Raw genomic sequence first — 17,120 nt, 5'->3', positions numbered from 1 at the left:
TAAGCTCTCCTAGTAGTTCCAAGATTCGCTACAGTTTGGGTAGCCTGGCCTTGAAGGCAAACTAGTTATATGTAAGTCCTTTGTGAAATCTTGTTTTTTGGATAAACCTTTTACTTTCAAGGGCTTATTAGTTTCTACCGGAGACTTTGGCATTTTCATTTGGAAATTATGGGAATTGTAATGACTACTTTGAATGCATATTTATTAAGTACCTAATTGCCATGGTGTTGAGCCAAGCAGTGTACTCAGAGTCAGATTATAATTGTATTAAATAGATTAAAACTCACTAAGGGTCCCTTTTATAAAATTGTCTCAAGTCATTGATACCCTTAGCTTGATTTCTATTCCATCTTAAGAAATAATGTTTATTAACTCCTTTTTTGGATGGAGCAGAAGAAAGTCATTTGATAGGGCTTTGTTATATTACATTGCAGCTTAGTGCTTGTCACTGTATTAATTATATAAGTAGAATGAAGAGCCAGGTGGTGGTTTTGCTAATACACTTGTAATGCCTTATATATTTGTTACTGTAATTAATTGAAGTTAAAGATAACAGAACCCTCAGTATTTTTTGCTGTTGTTTTCAATCATGTTCTTTGAAGATGCTGTCATAAGAATACTATCTACCTGTCGGCTTTCTGACTTCTTTTTTCATTGGCAGTAATGAATTGGGTAAAGCTAAGGGGGTGGGGTAGTTTTGATTGTGGATTAGAATTTTTTCTCAAGAAGTTATATTCTTAAATCTGTCGTTTAAATCTCAATAGGGTTTATACTCTGATCATCTGAGGCAACTGTTTTTTATAGTTTTTGCCTGGAAACCATGGATGCATTTTAGGGCAAACATGTTTTAAAGCATTGGAGAATTGAGTAAGTCTATGTAAGTGTGATTCTAAGTGAAGTTCTTACAGCAATTAGTGCATAGGCCTTCCATGGGCATCCCAGGTCTGCATCCTTAGGCCTGACCTCCTTATGAGACCTACGTTCCTCTCAGTTTGGCTGCCATGTGGACCCTGGTATCTGAATGTGCTGTCAGCACCTCAGATACATCATATCCAACACTATCACCTTTATTTGCAAATTGGATCCTTCTTCTCTTTCTCACTTTTATCTTAATGGTTCCACTGCTCTCTCAGTCACACTGGTACTCTGTGAAGGCAAATTACTGTTTTATGTGAAGAGATTTTGATAATTCAGAGTAACCCTTAGTGATTTCATTTTTTCCCTCTTTTCAGTTCTGTTCACAAAAGGAAGCCTCTGCCCAAAACTGTGTATAACTTGCTCTCAGATCGCGACTTAAAGAAAAAGCTAAAACAGCATGGATTATCTATTCAAGGAAATAAACAACAGCTCATTAAAAGGCACCAAGAATTTGTACACATGTACAATGCCCAGTGTGATGCTTTGCACCCTAAATCAGGTAAGCTAGTGAAGCAATGAGTTCTTCTTTTCTCTGGATAAAGCAGTTTGTGTAGCTCAGGGATTATAAACCGTAGAAAAGAAACATTAATAAGTATAATTTTGATAGTAGATGAGGCATGCAAATGTATTCCTTCAAAAGGTATCTAGAATACGCTCTGATAAGCCAGCCTTTCTCTCAGCCTCTTAGTCCCTATTCCCATCTCAGAGGCAACCCCTGCTGCCCGTTTCTTATGTATATCTTTCCAGAGATAGTGCAGGATGAAGACTTGATCTAGAGAGCTGGGTTATAATCCCAGTTTTGTAGCTTTACGACTGGGGGACTATGGGCAAGCTACTTACTATCTCAGTTTTCTCATCCATAAAATAAGGATTATGATACTGTGTGCAATATAGTGTTTTTAAAGGAAATAAATGAAAAGTGCATGGCATTGTATCATAGCAAGTAGTTAGCATTCAACAAATGTTACCATTATGATTATAAATTATTACACAAACATGTCGTTGACTATTGTTTTGTAAAAATGTTAGTACTATATACACACTATTTAATGGTTTGTCCTTTTCATTTAATCACACACATGTTTTGGAGTTCTTTGAATTATTAGCATATATAGAATTGCCTAATTTTTTAAAAACTGAAGTACAGTATGCAAACAGAAAAGTATACAAATGGTATTGTTTAGTGAATTATCACAGAGTAAATTTCACAAAGGGAAAATACCTTTGTAACTACTTTTCAGATAAGAACCAGCATCCCCAAAGCCCCTGTGCTCCCACCTCCAATCACTCCTGCCTTCATTTGCACAAATGACCAGCACCTTGACTTCTAACACCAGAGATTTTTCATTTTGCTTGTTTTTCCTATATTTTGTCTTTATGTAAATGGAATAATAAATAGCTTATGTATTCTTTGCAGTGTGGCTTTATTTGTGCAGAATTATATTTAGAAGATTCATCTATGTTTTTGTGTACAGTTGTGATCTTTTCATTTTTGTTGCTATAGAGTATTCCATTGTATATCACACTGTTTATCCATTCAGTGGTTGATGGACATTTGGATTTGTCTACTCTTTGGCTCTTAAGAATAATGTTGCTGTCTCTTTTACGTGTCTTAGTGCACATAGGCACACATACTTGTTGGATATATATATATCTAGGAGTGAAATTATTGATATATTTGTGCAGCTGCTTAGCTTTCATGGATAATGTAGCCAAAAACTCAGTGCCAGGGTACATTTTTTTTTTCCTTATTTAATTTCTTTTTTTTTCTTCTTCTTCTTGTTTTTTTCCTACCAGTGCACACTTTCATTAGGAGGGTCTGAGAGTTCCAGTTTTTTCACATCCTTGACAACATCAGTATTGTCAGTTTTCTTTTTTGGCCATTTTAGTGGGTCATTGGTAGTGTCTCATTATGGTTTTAATCTGCATTTCCCCAATGATTTACAGTGTTGGGCACATTTTTATATGTTTGTTGATCATCTGGATATCTTCTTTGGTGAAATACCCATCTAAGCATTATGACCAATTTTTTTATGCTGTGTATCCTTTTCTTCCCCTTATTTATTTGTGGGAGTACGTGAAGTTTTCTGTATATAGATATTGCTGGATATATATGTATATTTAAACTCTTCACTTTGCCTTTTCATTCTCTTAATGACTTCATTCAAGAAGTAGAAGTTCTTAATTGTACTAATCTTTTGCATTTTTCCTTTAGTTAGTGCTTTATGTCCTTGCCTATTGCAAGGTCATGAGGATCTTGTTTTGTTCTAAAAGCTTTATTGGTTTTGCTTTTACGTTTTGATCTGCAATTTATCTGGAATCTATTTTAGTGTATGTTGTGAGGTAGGGGCAAGATTCTCTTGTTTTTCCATACAGATAGCCAATCAATGCAGCACCACCATCCCTCCCCCTATCTCTTGATGGTTTTAATTTGTATTTTCCTGAGGCTAATGATGTTCAGCATCTTTTCATATATTTATTTGCTATTTGTGTGTGTGTGTGTGTGTGTGTTGGTAAAGGGTCTGTTGAAATATTTTGTCCATTAACATTTTTTTATTGCTTATAAGAGTTGTTTTATATATTCTCGGGGTGCTTGGGTGGCTCAGTCGGTTAAGCCTCCAACTCTTGATTTCAGCTCAGGTCATCATCTCACAGTTTGTGAGATCAAGCCTCGCATCAGGCTCTGCACTGACAGCATGGAGCCTGCTTGGGATTCTTTCTCTGCCCTTCCCTGCATGTGTGTGCACTCTCTATCAAAATAAACAAGCTTAAAAAAAATAGAGTTGTTATATTCTGGATACCAGTCATTTGTGAAATACATGTATTTGAATATTGTATCCTAGGCTTTGACTTGCCTTATCATTTTCTTAATGTCTTTTGAAGAGCAGAAGTTTTTCATTTTGATAAAGTCCAGTTACCACTTTTTTTCTTTTATGGTTCATGCTTGTGGTATTCCATGAAGAAATATTTGCCTATCCTAGGATCACGAAGAATTTCTCCTATGTTTTCTTCTAGAAGTTTTATAATTTTAGCTTTAGTCTATGATGCATTTCCAGTTACTTTTTCTGTTGATGTGAGGTAAAGGTTACAGCTCACTTAAAAAAATATGGCTATGTATCTAGTTTTAACAGTCCCATTTGTTAAAAAGGCTATCCTTTCCCCATCTACATTTCCCCCTTTGTCAAAAATCCATGGACCATATATGTGTGTGAATATACCTAGAATCTTTTCTGTTCTATTGGTCTTTATGCCGGATTTTTTTTTTTTTTTTTTTTGCCAGCACCATACCCCCTTGATTACTGTAACTTGGTAGCAAGTATTGAAGTCAGGTGGAGAAAGTCCTTCAAATTTGTTCTTTTTCAAAATTACTTTGACCATTCTAGGTCCTTTGCATTCCCATGTAAATGTTAGACTCAGTTTGTTAATGTCTACAAAAAGAGCCTTCTGGGATTTTAATTGGGATTACGTTAAATTCATTGATCAATTTAGGAGAATTGATAACTTTACTGAGTCTTTTAATACCAGTTAAGATCTGTCTCTGTTTGTTTAGGTCTCCATTAATTTCTGTCAGCATTGTTTTCCAGCTTTTTATATAAATGTTTTCTAGTATTTTGTTAAGCTTACCACTAAGTTGTTGTCGTTGTTTTTGGTGCTATTGTAAGTGGTGTTTTTTATGTCAGTTTCTCATTACTATTTTAAAGAATCATTTTGATATACTGATTTTTGTATATTTAGCTTTGTATATTTTGTATATGTATATATACATATCTATAGTGTCAACTTTTAAAACTGAATTATTTCTAGTTGTTTCTAGGATTTTTATTTACACAATCATGTCAATAAAAATAAGTTTTATTTCTTTTTTCTTTTCAGTCTGTGTGTTTTTGATTTCCTCTTCTTGCTTTATTGCACTGGTTAGACACTCCAGTGCAGTGTTGTATGAAAGTATGAACAAATATCCTTTCCTTACTACCAGTCTTATAGATAACATATTTAGTCTTTAACCATTAAGTCTGACAGTTGCAGATTTTCAAAGATGCCTTTTGTGAGGTTGAGGGTGTTTCTTCGATTCCTAGTTTGTTGGGAATCGTGAAGGAGTGTTGGATTGTGTCCAATCCTTGTTCTACATTTATTGAGTTTGTCATTTTTCCCCCTTATTCAGTAATATTCTGTAATATGGCTTATTACATTGATTTTTTAATAGCTTTGTTGAAATATAATTCACATACCGTACTACCCATTCAAAGTTGTAATTCAGTGTTTCTTAGTATATTCACAGTTATGCAGCCACCACTGCAATAGATTTTAGAACATTTTTATCACCCCCAAAAGAAACTCCATATCCATTAGCAGTCACTCAGCATTTTTTCCCAATCCTCATAGCCCTAGACAACTACTAATCTACTTTCTCCGTAGACCTGTCTGTTCTAGATATTTTACTTACTTATCTCCCAGTGTTTGGATATTCTGTTCATTTTTTTTTCAGTGTTTGTGTTTTTTGCCTTTTGGTATGTTTTTGTAATGTTTTTCTTGTTAGTTGGACATAATATACTAGTTAAAAGGAACTTGTTTTAAGTAGGCCCTTAGTAATGTGGTGGTGAGGTGTGCCAGAGAGGTGAAGCTTCTTAGCATTAGGCCTCAATTCTTTAGTGGGCCTGTGTCCCTGGATTGTAAACTTACCAAGTATTTCTTAGTTTTTTTCTCCTCCCTTAGGTGGGAAGATGGCTAGAGCAGGCTGGAGTTGGGTGTAGTAGTCCCTCCTTATCTGTGGGGGGATACTTCCAAGACCCCTAGTGGATGCCTGGAACCATGGATAGTACCAAATCCTATATATATTGTTTCTCCTGTGCGTGCATACCTATGATAAAATTTAATTTATAAATTAGGCACAGTGAGACATTAACAATAACTAATAAAATAGAACAATTTTAACAATATATTATAATAAAACTTATGTGAATATGGTCTCTCTCTCTCAAAATATCTTATTGTAGTATATTCATACTTCTTATGGTAATGTGAGGTGATAAATTGTCTGCATATTAAGAGAGTTGAATCACATGGTCCTTGTGATATAGTGTTAGTCTACTCTTGACTTTCTTTCTGACCATATATCAGAAGAAGGTCATCTGTGTCTGAACCATGGTTGATTCCGAGTTACCAAAACAGTGGAGAGCAGAACTGCAGTTAAGGGGGGGACTTCTGTATTTCCCTTTCCCAGGTCAATTAGGCTCTAGTAATACCCCAGTTGGTTAGGCTCTGTTTAACTAGTTCCCTGAGAGGACAGGTCTTGTTAAGAGAAGAATACGCTGGTATATTTGAAGACGGTTTCTTTTCCCTTCCCCCTGCTCAAAACCAGAGATTTTTCTTTGATAATTTACTATAAGGATTTTGTTGAACTCCTGAAGATGAATCTCACAATATTGTCTCCCCTACCACCCTCCAGCCATGACTGGTCTCCCTGGAGTTTTTAACTCTCAGAATCATCTGCACAGGACCTCCAGCAATTAATTAATTACGATTCAGGTTTTCTTATCTTTTGTTATGTTTCTCACTGCAGTTTCTGCTTGTAAGTTTCTCCTAAGGTAAGCCATTACTCTGTATTTTTGGGGGTCTCAACAGTCTTGGGGGCATTAGTTTGCCCTGTGTCCTCTTCAGTGTGGATCTAAGAAGAGTCGCTGATTTTTCAGTCTGTTGAGCTTTTAACTTGTTATTAAGACGGAATGGCAACTTCCAACCTCCTTCTGTGCAGAACTGGAAGTCCATTTCATTTAAATGAATTAAGGCAAATACATGGCCTTCAGTGACTGACTTCTTTTCAAGGTTGTCCATTATTCATGGTTAGTACTGCATTCCTTTTTATTGCCCAATAATATTTCATTGTGTGGATCTATTACTTATTTTTGCCTATTCATTGACTGACATCTGGGATTTTTCCACTTTTCAGCCATTATGAATAACGCTGCTATGAACTATGAATATCCATACACAAGTGTCTGTGTGGACTTACGTTTTCATTTTCCATAGATATGTACTTAGGAGTGGAATTGCTGGGTTAAGTGGTAACTACATTTTAACATTTTGAGGAACTGCTGGATTGTTTTTCAGTGTGCCTACAACATTTTACATTTCACTAGAGTAAGGGTTCCAGTTTCTCCACATTCTTGCCACCATTTGTTATTCTGTCTTTCCTGTTTTGGCCACCCTAGCCATGTGAAGCGGTGTGTCATTGTGGTTTTGATTTGTATTATGTTGATTTTTGAATATTAAAGCAACCTTTTATCTTTAGCAAGGACTGTGTCCATTTCATCTAAGTTCTTGAATTTACAATTTGCTGTCAGCATTTTTTTTTAAGAATATTTCTTTCATTGTCTTTTAATGTCTGTGGGATCTGTGGTAATGTACTGTCTTTTGTTTTTGATACTAGAAATGTGTCTTCTCTCTTTTTTCCCTTGATTGGGTTTACCTATAAGATATCAATTTTATTGATTTTTCCAAAGAACTGGCTTTCAGTTTCATTTTTTTCCTTAACTTATTGTGTATTTTCCATTCTATTGAATTTTCCTCCTATCATTATTTTCTTCTTTCTAATTACTTTAGGTTTAATTTGGTCTTATCTCTGTAGCTTATTATGGTGGAAGCTTAGATAATTATTTCAGATTGTTCTTCTTTTAAAATTTTCCTATAAGTACTATTTTACTTACACCCACAAATGTTGATACATTGTATTTTCATTTGCATTCAGTTAAAATATTTTCTTTCTTTTTTTAAAAAGCTTTTTAGTGTTTATTTATTATTGAGAGACAGAGAGAGACAGAGCATGAGCAGGGGAGGGGCAGAGAGAGGGGGAGACACAGAATCTGAAGCAGGCTCCAGGCTCTGAGTTGTCAGCACAGAGCCTGGTGCAGTGCTCAAACTCACAAACTGCGAGATCGTGATCTGAGCCCAAGTTGGACGCTTAACTCACTGAGCCACCCAGGTCCTCCTAAAATATTTTCTAATCTTTGTTGCCATTTCTTCTTTGAATAGTGGGTTATATAGAAGTATTTCCAATTTCCAAATATATGGGCATTTCCCAGAAATCTTTTATTATTCATTTTACTTTGATTCTATTTAACCAGTTCTGTATCATTTCAGACCTTTTACATTTACTGAGACTTGTTTTATAACTCAGCATTAGGATTTCCTGGTAAATGTTCCATAAACACTTGAATATTTTGCTTTTTTTTTTCTTTTCCTTAAAGGTTCTGTAAACTTGCTTGATAGTAACATTCAGTTCTTCTGCATCCTTGCTGATCCTATATTCGCTGGTGCTATCAATTCCTGAAAGGATTATTGAAATCTCCAACTATATTTATAGATTTTCCATTTTTCCTTTCAATAATTTTAGTTTTCCTTATATTTTGAATCTCAATAATTAAGTGTATGTGCATTTAGTATCGTTATGTCTTCTAGATAAGTTGACCTACTACTACTTATTATTATGAAATGTTTGTCTTTGTCTCTGGTAATATTCTTCGTCTCAAAATCTACTTTATCTGGTATGAATGAATATAGCCACTCTATCTTACTTCACTCTTCTTCTCTTTAAACCCATTGTGTTATTACATTTAAACTTCTTTGAAAGCGGTATATGGTTTTGATTTCCTTTTTTCTTCAAGTTTATTTATTTATTTTGAGAGACAGAGAAAGAATGAGCAAGAGCATGAGAAAGAAAGGGACAGAGAGAAAGGGAGAGAGAGAATCCCAGGAAGGTTCCACACTGTCAGCGCAGAGCCTCACATGGGGCTTGATCTCATGAATGGTGAGATCTCATGACTTGAGCCAAAATCAAGAGTCGGATGCTTGACTGACTGAGCCACCCAGGTGCCCCTGGATTTGCTTTTAAAATGTAATTTGACAAGATACACCATTAAGTTATAGGGCTTAAACCATTTTCATTTCATTTAACCTATTTGGTTGAGTTCAAGGCTATCATCTTGCTTTTCTTTTCTATTTGTCCTATTCATTCTTTGTTTTGTCTTCCTTTTTTTGGATTGAGTATTTTTTAGTTTTCTGTTTCCTCATTTGGCTATTAGGTATATCTGTTTACTTTCTTTTAGTGATTATTCTAGTGCTTACCATATGTATCTTAAGCTTATCACTGTCTCCCTTCCAATAATATACTAACTACTTCATGTAGAACATAGAGGTATCTTATGACTTCCATCTTTCATTTCATTATTGTCATAGATTTTTCTTCTGTATGTGTTACAACCTCGATAATTCCTTTTTACTCTTTTTTTTTAAATTGTCAATTTTCTTTTAAAGAAAATAAAAATGAAAAAGAAAGTCTATATGTGCCTACACATTACTATTTCCAGTATTTTTCATCTCCTTGCTTAGATCAAGGTTTCCATCTGATGTCATTTTCTTTTGGCCTGAAAAACTATTTAATATGTCTTGTAAAGAGTGCAGATGTGCCAGTTACAAATTCTTTTCAGCTTTTGTCTGAAAAAGCCTTTTTTTTTTAAGTTTATTTTTTTTATTTTGAGAGAGACAAAAAGTGTAGATGGGGGAGGGGCAGAGAGGGAGAGAGAAAATTCCAAGCAGGCTCTGTGCTGTCAGTGTGGAGTCAAACTTGGGACTCGATCTCATGAACCATGAAATCCTGACCTGAGCCAAAAGCAAGGGGTGGACGCTTAACTGACTGAGCCACTTAGGTTCCTTGAAAAAGCTTTAATTTTGTGTTTGTAAAGTAGTTAAAACTACTTTATTTGGAAATAATTATCATAGAAAAAAACATCTGTACCCTTTATATGGATTCATCTATCATCATTTTGCCTTATTTCCTTTATGAATTGCTATTACTCTCTCTCTGTATAAAAATACATGTGTGTAACATACTTATATACTTCTATTTTTTCCTTAAACCACCTAAGAATAAGTTGTATAATCTTGATTCTTTACCTCTAAGTACTTACTATGTATTTCCTAAGAAAAAGGATATTCTTTTTTATTATGAAATTACAGCTATTAATTTCAGTAAATTTAACTTTGTTAACAATACTTTTATCCATTCTATCATCTCTGTTCTATTTTCAGCAGTGGACCCAGTAATGATTGCTAATAGATTTCTTTTTTTTTTTTTTTTTTTCTTCTAGTACATGCTGCGGTTTTGGATCACATACTGCATTTAGTTGTGCTATCCTTTCCGTCTCTTTCTATCTAGAACAATTCCTCAGTCTGTCTTTGTCTTTTATGACATTGGCAAAGAATACAGGCTTTGTTGTTGTTGTTTTTTCCCCCCAAAACAGAGTATTTCTCACTTTGGCTTTGTGTGATGTATCCTTATAATTACATCAAGGCTGTGCATTCCTGGCCAGAGTACTATATATGTGATGTTTTTTGTCCCTTGTCAGGATATCACATCCAGGGTGTTTGACATCTTTGTGCCTCTCATTTGTGATGGCTGGTTTAATCATCTTCTCAGTTTCTCCCTCGATACTGGGAGATTATATAGTTTTCCACTTGCTACTAATTGGATATCTGTAGAGACACTTTAACACCATGTAAATATCCTATACCTCATTAAAATTTCACCCCTACATTACTATTCTTAGGTAATTTTTATATGAACTAATCTTTTCTGTGATAGTTGCAAAATGATGATTTTCTAACGTCACTCCTTCCACATTGCTACTGGTGCCTTTGCTTCTAGGTTCTTGTAGCAGATTGAGCTCAGGAATATATGCATGCATATAGATGTGCATACATGGGTATGTACATATACATGACATGCTTATGTGCCTGTATACTGTATGTGTATATATAAATGTAAATCCATTTATACTTACATACATTAGAAATCATGAGAGCATACTGATTGCAGTCCAACCCCACAGAGTTCTATACCTTTCTCTGTCCATATTTATACTTCCCATTTTTTTCCACAAGAATCCTCCCTTTAATAGCATCAGCACATTTAGTAATTTGTCCCAATTCTGTAGTACATCTAAAATAGTTTCAGAATTGCTTCATCTGTACTACTACACCACTGCAAAACAGACCTACCTATAAGAAAGAATTCAGAATATTTTTTAGTTCTCTCTCCCCACGGTTGCTTTCCCTGCCTCCATTTCCCAGACTGAGGGTATGTAGTCCGATATTGTGTTCATAATTTCCTTTTTATCTTTCTTCAGTGTGTGGCTTGGTGTTTTACTGAAATACGGTAGGGTTCATTTGTTTTCCTTTGTTTCTAATTGTTGTTTTTTAGTTGTCCCTTGCAAGTATAAGAAATTAATAACTTAAATGTAACATTTAAACTAAGAAGATAAATTTTTATAATGGACCACTGGCTGTCATAAAAATATTACATACAGTAGCAGGTTTGTTTTCTTTTGTTTCAAGAGAGCTCCTGATTACTTGTTGAAGCATTTGTATGATGGTACCTTTAAAATTCTTACCAGATAGTTTCACGATTGGAGTCATCTCAGTGTTAGTATCTGTTGAGTATCTTTTCTCATTGAAGTTATGATTTTCCTGCTTCTTAGTTGACAAGTGTTTTTATTGTGTCCTAGACATTTTGACTATAATAGGAGATTCTAGTTCTTTTAAAAATATTCTCCTTTAACAGGCACTCACCCTGTTTACGTTTAACATGCAGATCTGGACCTACTTCTGTGGACCGTGGTTCTAATGACAGTGTAGTTTTCAGAGCCCTTGCAGCGTTGTCCTGGTCTGCTTCCTTTAATTACTACCTAAAGGGCCCTTGAGAATCTGGTGTTTCATACTGTGCTCCACTTCCCAAACCTTTTGGCCTCTAAAATTAATTTTTAGAATATTTCACATGTGAGTTGGCCAAGAATGTGTTTAGGATTTCCTGTGCAGGTTTAAAGGATACTGTTCTCCAGGTTTTGTCTCTTTGAGATCCTTGCTCCAATCACTAGTTAGAGGGTGAGGGTCCTATCTGCTACTGCTGGCTGAGGTCTAGGTTTCTCATTTGGTCCGCACTGGCCCTGTGTTGCTGGGAGAGGAAAGCCTTTCCCAGTGCTCCTGTTACTGCTGGGGGAGAAGGGGGGTGGAATCCATACTCCACACTTAACTCTCTGATTGTACTGTAGTGGGCAGGAAGCATCAGCAGTGTTTAGCTGGAGTAAGTCAGATATTGTCATAAAGTTTTTTGGTCTCCTCCTTTCATAGTCCTTTGCTAGAAAAATGGTTGTGTGTGTGTGTGTGTGTGTGTGTGTGTGTGTGTGTGTGTGTGTGTGTGTGTGTGTTTTCTGGGTTGCAGGCTTCACCAGAGTCCAATCTGGGATTTACAGAAGATAAAAAGGAAGCCCAAAGAACTTACCATTGTGTTGTCCCTTAACTTCTGAAGCCCTTAGCCAGTCCATCTTTCTCCTTCTACCCTTCAGAGTTCTCTTATACTTGTTACCTTACATTCAAGGGTTTTAGTGATAATTACTGAGGGAGAGTATGAGAAATCAGAAGAGAAATGAGTCTAGTCCATCTTCTTTGGAACTGCAAGTTCTCATTCATGTATTTTTAATTTCTGTTCTAGGTGCAGACACATTTAAGATTGTTAGGTTTTCTTACTGAATTGAGTCTTTTATCATTATACAGTTTCCCTCTTTATCCCTGATAACATTCATTATTCTGAAGTCTGTTGTGCCTTTTTAATATAGCTATTGCAAGTTTCTTCCCTTTAGTATTTACATGATACATTTCTTTCCATTCCTTTATCTTGGACCTATCTATGTCTTTTATTTAAAATGCATTCTGGGGCATCTGGGTGGCTCAGCTGGTTAAATATCTGACTGTTGATTTCATCTCGGGTCATAATTTCATGGTCTGTGGGTTTGAGCTCCAGCACCGGGCTCCTCGCTGGCAGTGCAGGGTTCTCTCTGTCCCTCTTTTTCTGCCCCTTATCCGCTTGCATGCATGCCTGTGTTCTCTCTCTCTCACAATAAATAAAATGGGTTCTTTGCTGAAAGCATATAGTTTGGTCTTGCTTGTTTTAATTGAGTCTACATTCTGTATCTCTTATTGATGCTTTTAAATCACTTACATTTAATGTACTTATTGATACAGTTGGCGTTATTTTCTGCTTGTTCCTTCTGCTTTTTATTCCATTTATTTGCTCTCTTTTGGGTGAGTATTTTTTATTAATACATTTTATTTCTACTTTGGGCTTATTTTACCTTTTTTTTTTACAAAAGTTTTAGTGGTTGACGTAGGATTTGTAATAAGCACCTGTTAGTTACAGTCTACTTTCAAATGATGTACTGCTTCACTTACAGTGTAAGAACCTTACAACAGTATACCTTAAATCCCTAATTCTTTGTGTTGTTGTTGTCATGAGTTTTGTACTTTTACCTATGGTATTAACACAATATGTTGTTGTTTTGAATAGTCAGTTATCTTTTAGAATAGTTAAAAATAAGAAAAATATTTGTATTTACCTTCATTTTTACCATTTCTATCACTCTTCATTTTCTCTTCTAGGAAGAGATAAGTTTCTGGTTTCATATTTCTTCTGCTTGAACAACTTCCTTTAACACTTTTTATAGTACAAGTCTGCTAATAACATATTCTCTCAGTTTTTGTTAGTCTCAGAAAATCTTTATTCCTCCTTCACTTTTGAAAAATACTTCCATTGGCATAGAATTCCGGATTGGCATGGTTTTTTCCCCCATACTTTTAATTCATCACTCCATTGTCTTCTGGCTTGAATAGTTTCTTTCTTTCTTTTTTTTTAAAATTTTTTGACATTTATTTATTATTGAGAGAGAGACACACACAGCATGAGCATGGAAGGGGCAGAGAGAGAAGGAGATACAGAATCTGAAGCAGGCTCCAGGCTCTGAGCTGTCAGCACAGAGCCTGACTCAGGGCTCGAACTCATGAACCGCGAGATCATGACCTGAGCCAAAGTCGGATGCTTAACTCACTGAGCCACTCAGTCGCCCCTGGCTTGAATAGTTTCTAATGAGAAGCCATGATATAATGCTTGATTTTTCTTTATGTAATATACTCTTTTTCTCTGGCTCATGCAGATTTTCTCTGTGTGTCTGTGTTATATATGTTGTTGTATTTTTGTTTTGTTTTGTTTTTGCATTCTGCTTAATATTCTTTGAGTTTCTTGCCTTTGTGGTTTGATGTCTTTTATTATATTTGGCAAATTCTGACCATTAGATCTTCAAATATTTTTCTCTTCCCTTTCTTCTTCTTTTGGGATTCCTGTTCCATGTATGTTAGACCTTTTCATATTGCTCCATGGCTCTTAATGCTCTGAGTCTAAAAATGTAAATTTATATTTAGTACATTGGAGTTTGAATAGATATCTGCTAAGAATTGGATTCCACTAACAAATTAATTTTCATATTCCATTGGGACTGCTATTTATGCCTATATTTTTAAAGGAAAGAGCAAAATGACTTTACTGTACTCTTACAGTTATGTCTTAAATTGTTCTGCATGTGCAAGAGTTCAGTGTTTTACTCCTTTTAATCTTTTATTTTGCAATAACTTTGGACTTAGAGGAAAATTAACAACAGGTAGTGTGAACAGGTAGTTCACACATTCCCATCATCTAGCTTTAGGGTTGTACAATGATCAAAACCATGTAATTAACACTGCCTGTATGTCCTTATTTTAACAGCTGCTGAAATAGTTCAAGAAATTGAAAACATGGAGAAGACTAGGATGCGTCTTGAAGCTAGTAAACTCAATGAAAGCGTATGTTGATGGTCTATTTTATTGTCTGGGTAGAAATGATGGGCAGAAAAGTTGAATGCCCAGTAAAATTAAATCTGTTCAGTAGGAAATGTCCTGGAACACATTTCTATTTAGTGTATTATGATTTTCTTGTAGCTGATTTTGAGCACAAAATTCTATCACAGTTAGCAGTCTTCTAGGGCTAAGTACAATCCAAAGTGGAGTTTATTAATGAATTATAGTCCTGTGGAAAAAGCATATGCCTGTACATCTGGTGGCCTTGATATCAGTCCTTTCTCTGCTGGTTGCATTTGATAAGCTCTTTAACATCTGTGGCCCTTAGGATCTTTGTCTGTAAAACTCGGGGGTTAAACTATATGATCTCTAAGATATCCCCCTTCAGCTTGGCATCCTGTAATTCTGTGATTATGCTGATGGAGAAATTAAGTAATTATAAGACTTAATGAGGACTGAGTATCTATTAAGCTTGTTGAGGGAATCAGACACCTAAAATTCTTCACTATTGCCTTCCTCTAGCTTGATGGTCCAAAACTTGAGGAAAGGATACCAAAGAAGAAAATAGTCATTGTGTCCTATGACAGTGGAGGAAGTGTTATGGGCTCTCCCAAGTAGACTTTTTTCCTAGACCATCGGTAATGTGTTTGTAAGGAAAGCACCGACCTTAGGGAAGTAAGTTTATAATCAGATAGTAGAAAAAAAATGAGATTTTCATTGATTTTATTATTACCTATGTGCTAACTGTAAGATGGAAACTGTAATGAGTCATGTAAGTAGATTTCTGATCTCTTAAGTCTAAGATTTTCAAAAGTGGAAGTAGAAATTTAACATATTGAGTGTTATATTTTCTTTATTTATTACCTTTCCAGTAGACTTGGAGAGGTTAGGTTGGAAAAGGGAGAAGTCAAACAAGAAAATCTGCCTTATTAATGATCTGCTAAATACTTCTTCAGTCTTGTAGTTTCACGTGTTACTGTTGTATTAATGAAGGTGAAAAATTAAATACCAAAAGTGGGAAATTTAATTGATCATTGTATTAATTCTTCATGTTAGTGTTAATATGAATATTAGTGTTGCATTTTCTACAGATGAGAAAACAGTAATGAGTAAAGGTATACTAATTATGATATTCAAAGGAGGTACACAGGAGTTATTCTTCCTAGGTTTATATGAAACAGAGATAAGAGATTATTTTCCCCTATTTTAAAGTTTGTAGTACTCCAGTTTTTGTCACTTTTTGAATTTTTAATTAAGATCTTTTGGATTATTTTAGATAATGGTTTTTACAAAGGACCAAACAGAAAAGGAAATAGATGAAATTCACAGTAAATATCGTAAGTTGTGTGGCATTTTCTTTATTTATAGAGAAGTTGGGTTTCAGGTTAATCTTAAGTAATTTTTCTTAAGTAACTTTTTAAAATAAGTTTTTACAGTAATGTTTGATGTAAACTTTTCTTCTATATTACTTAACTGAATTTTAGTTGTTTACTCCGTGACCTTTCTTGTAACTCTATGTGCCTGCTTTTTGATTTCTAACATTCTTCTTTGAGCTTATCACTAAGTACTTTGTGAATATTAATTAGCTGCTCTCAAAACATCTCTGTGAAAATAAAATGGAGTTAAAATGGAAACATTCCTGACTTTCCATCCTGTCCTCAGGCCACTCACTGCAACACTTTTGTGAAGAATTTCAGCACTTCTGTAACTTGCAAATTTGTGCCAAAAATAGTTTTCACTTTATCAGTTGTTACCAACTTCCAGCTTACTTCCTTTTCCTTATTAGGCTTTTGTATGTATCTTTTCCAGGGCTAGCACGTTCACGTTTTGTCACTTTGGTAGCTGTTATTTTTGGTTGGTTGTTTTTTAGTTTAAATTTAAATTTAAGTACCTGGCAAAAGGTAGTTAATAAATATGGAATGATATTCCATACATGATGTGTTTTAGTTGTGCTAAGAGGATTTTTTCTTTTTCTTTTTCTTTTTTTTTTTTTTTCCCCCTTCCTTCTTAAGCTTTGAATGTATAGGTACAGGAGTGATCTGTTTGGGAGGAGAGACGCAGTACACAGGCATTAGATACAGGTGTGATGGCCTGTGCCTTACCAGAGTAGGAAAAGGAGCCTAGAATATTCATGGACCTTAGACTGAACAACAAAAGTCAGTGTTTTTCTCTCGTTAGATAAGTGTGATAGGAGCTTCCTTAATATTTGGGAAGCCAACATGATTTTTCTTGAGGCAGAGGATAGAGAATATCAAGTGACCACTGAATTGCTAAAAATAAGGCCTGTAAAAATAAGGAAACCAGCAAATTTGCTTGGAGAGAAAGTAATTTAAACCATTAAAAAGATAATATCTAACAATTATGCCAGAAAAGATATAACTATTGCTTCCTATTTAATATCTAAAAAAAGTTTACATACAATAGAAATTTGTATCTTTACTAGGCATGTCATGTTAAGTTAATGCATTTAGCCCTAAAATAAATCTCTG

The 17,120-nt window shown here is 34.9% G+C and overlaps 1 protein-coding gene across 8 annotated transcripts in view; it reads left to right on the top strand.

The window, feature by feature from the left end:
• The window catches only part of RAD18 (RAD18 E3 ubiquitin protein ligase), a 110,367-nt gene that overhangs the window by 38,059 nt on the left and 55,188 nt on the right, over window positions 1-17,120 (top strand). For all 8 annotated transcript variants that reach the window (XM_019824935.2, XM_003982447.5, XM_019824936.2 and 5 more), the window contains exons 7-9: window positions 1,233-1,417; window positions 14,561-14,637; window positions 15,908-15,968. In XM_019824935.2, the coding sequence (XP_019680494.1) occupies window positions 1,233-1,417; window positions 14,561-14,637; window positions 15,908-15,968 (323 nt within the window). The remainder of the gene's footprint in view (window positions 1-1,232; window positions 1,418-14,560; window positions 14,638-15,907; window positions 15,969-17,120) is intronic.

The sequence above is a fragment of the Felis catus genome, chromosome A2 (assembly GCF_018350175.1).
Source record: "Felis catus isolate Fca126 chromosome A2, F.catus_Fca126_mat1.0, whole genome shotgun sequence".
NCBI classification, from domain to species: domain Eukaryota; kingdom Metazoa; phylum Chordata; class Mammalia; order Carnivora; family Felidae; genus Felis; species Felis catus.
The sequence above is the reverse complement of the archived record's forward strand: the minus strand, read 5'-3'. Positions and strand labels throughout refer to the sequence as shown.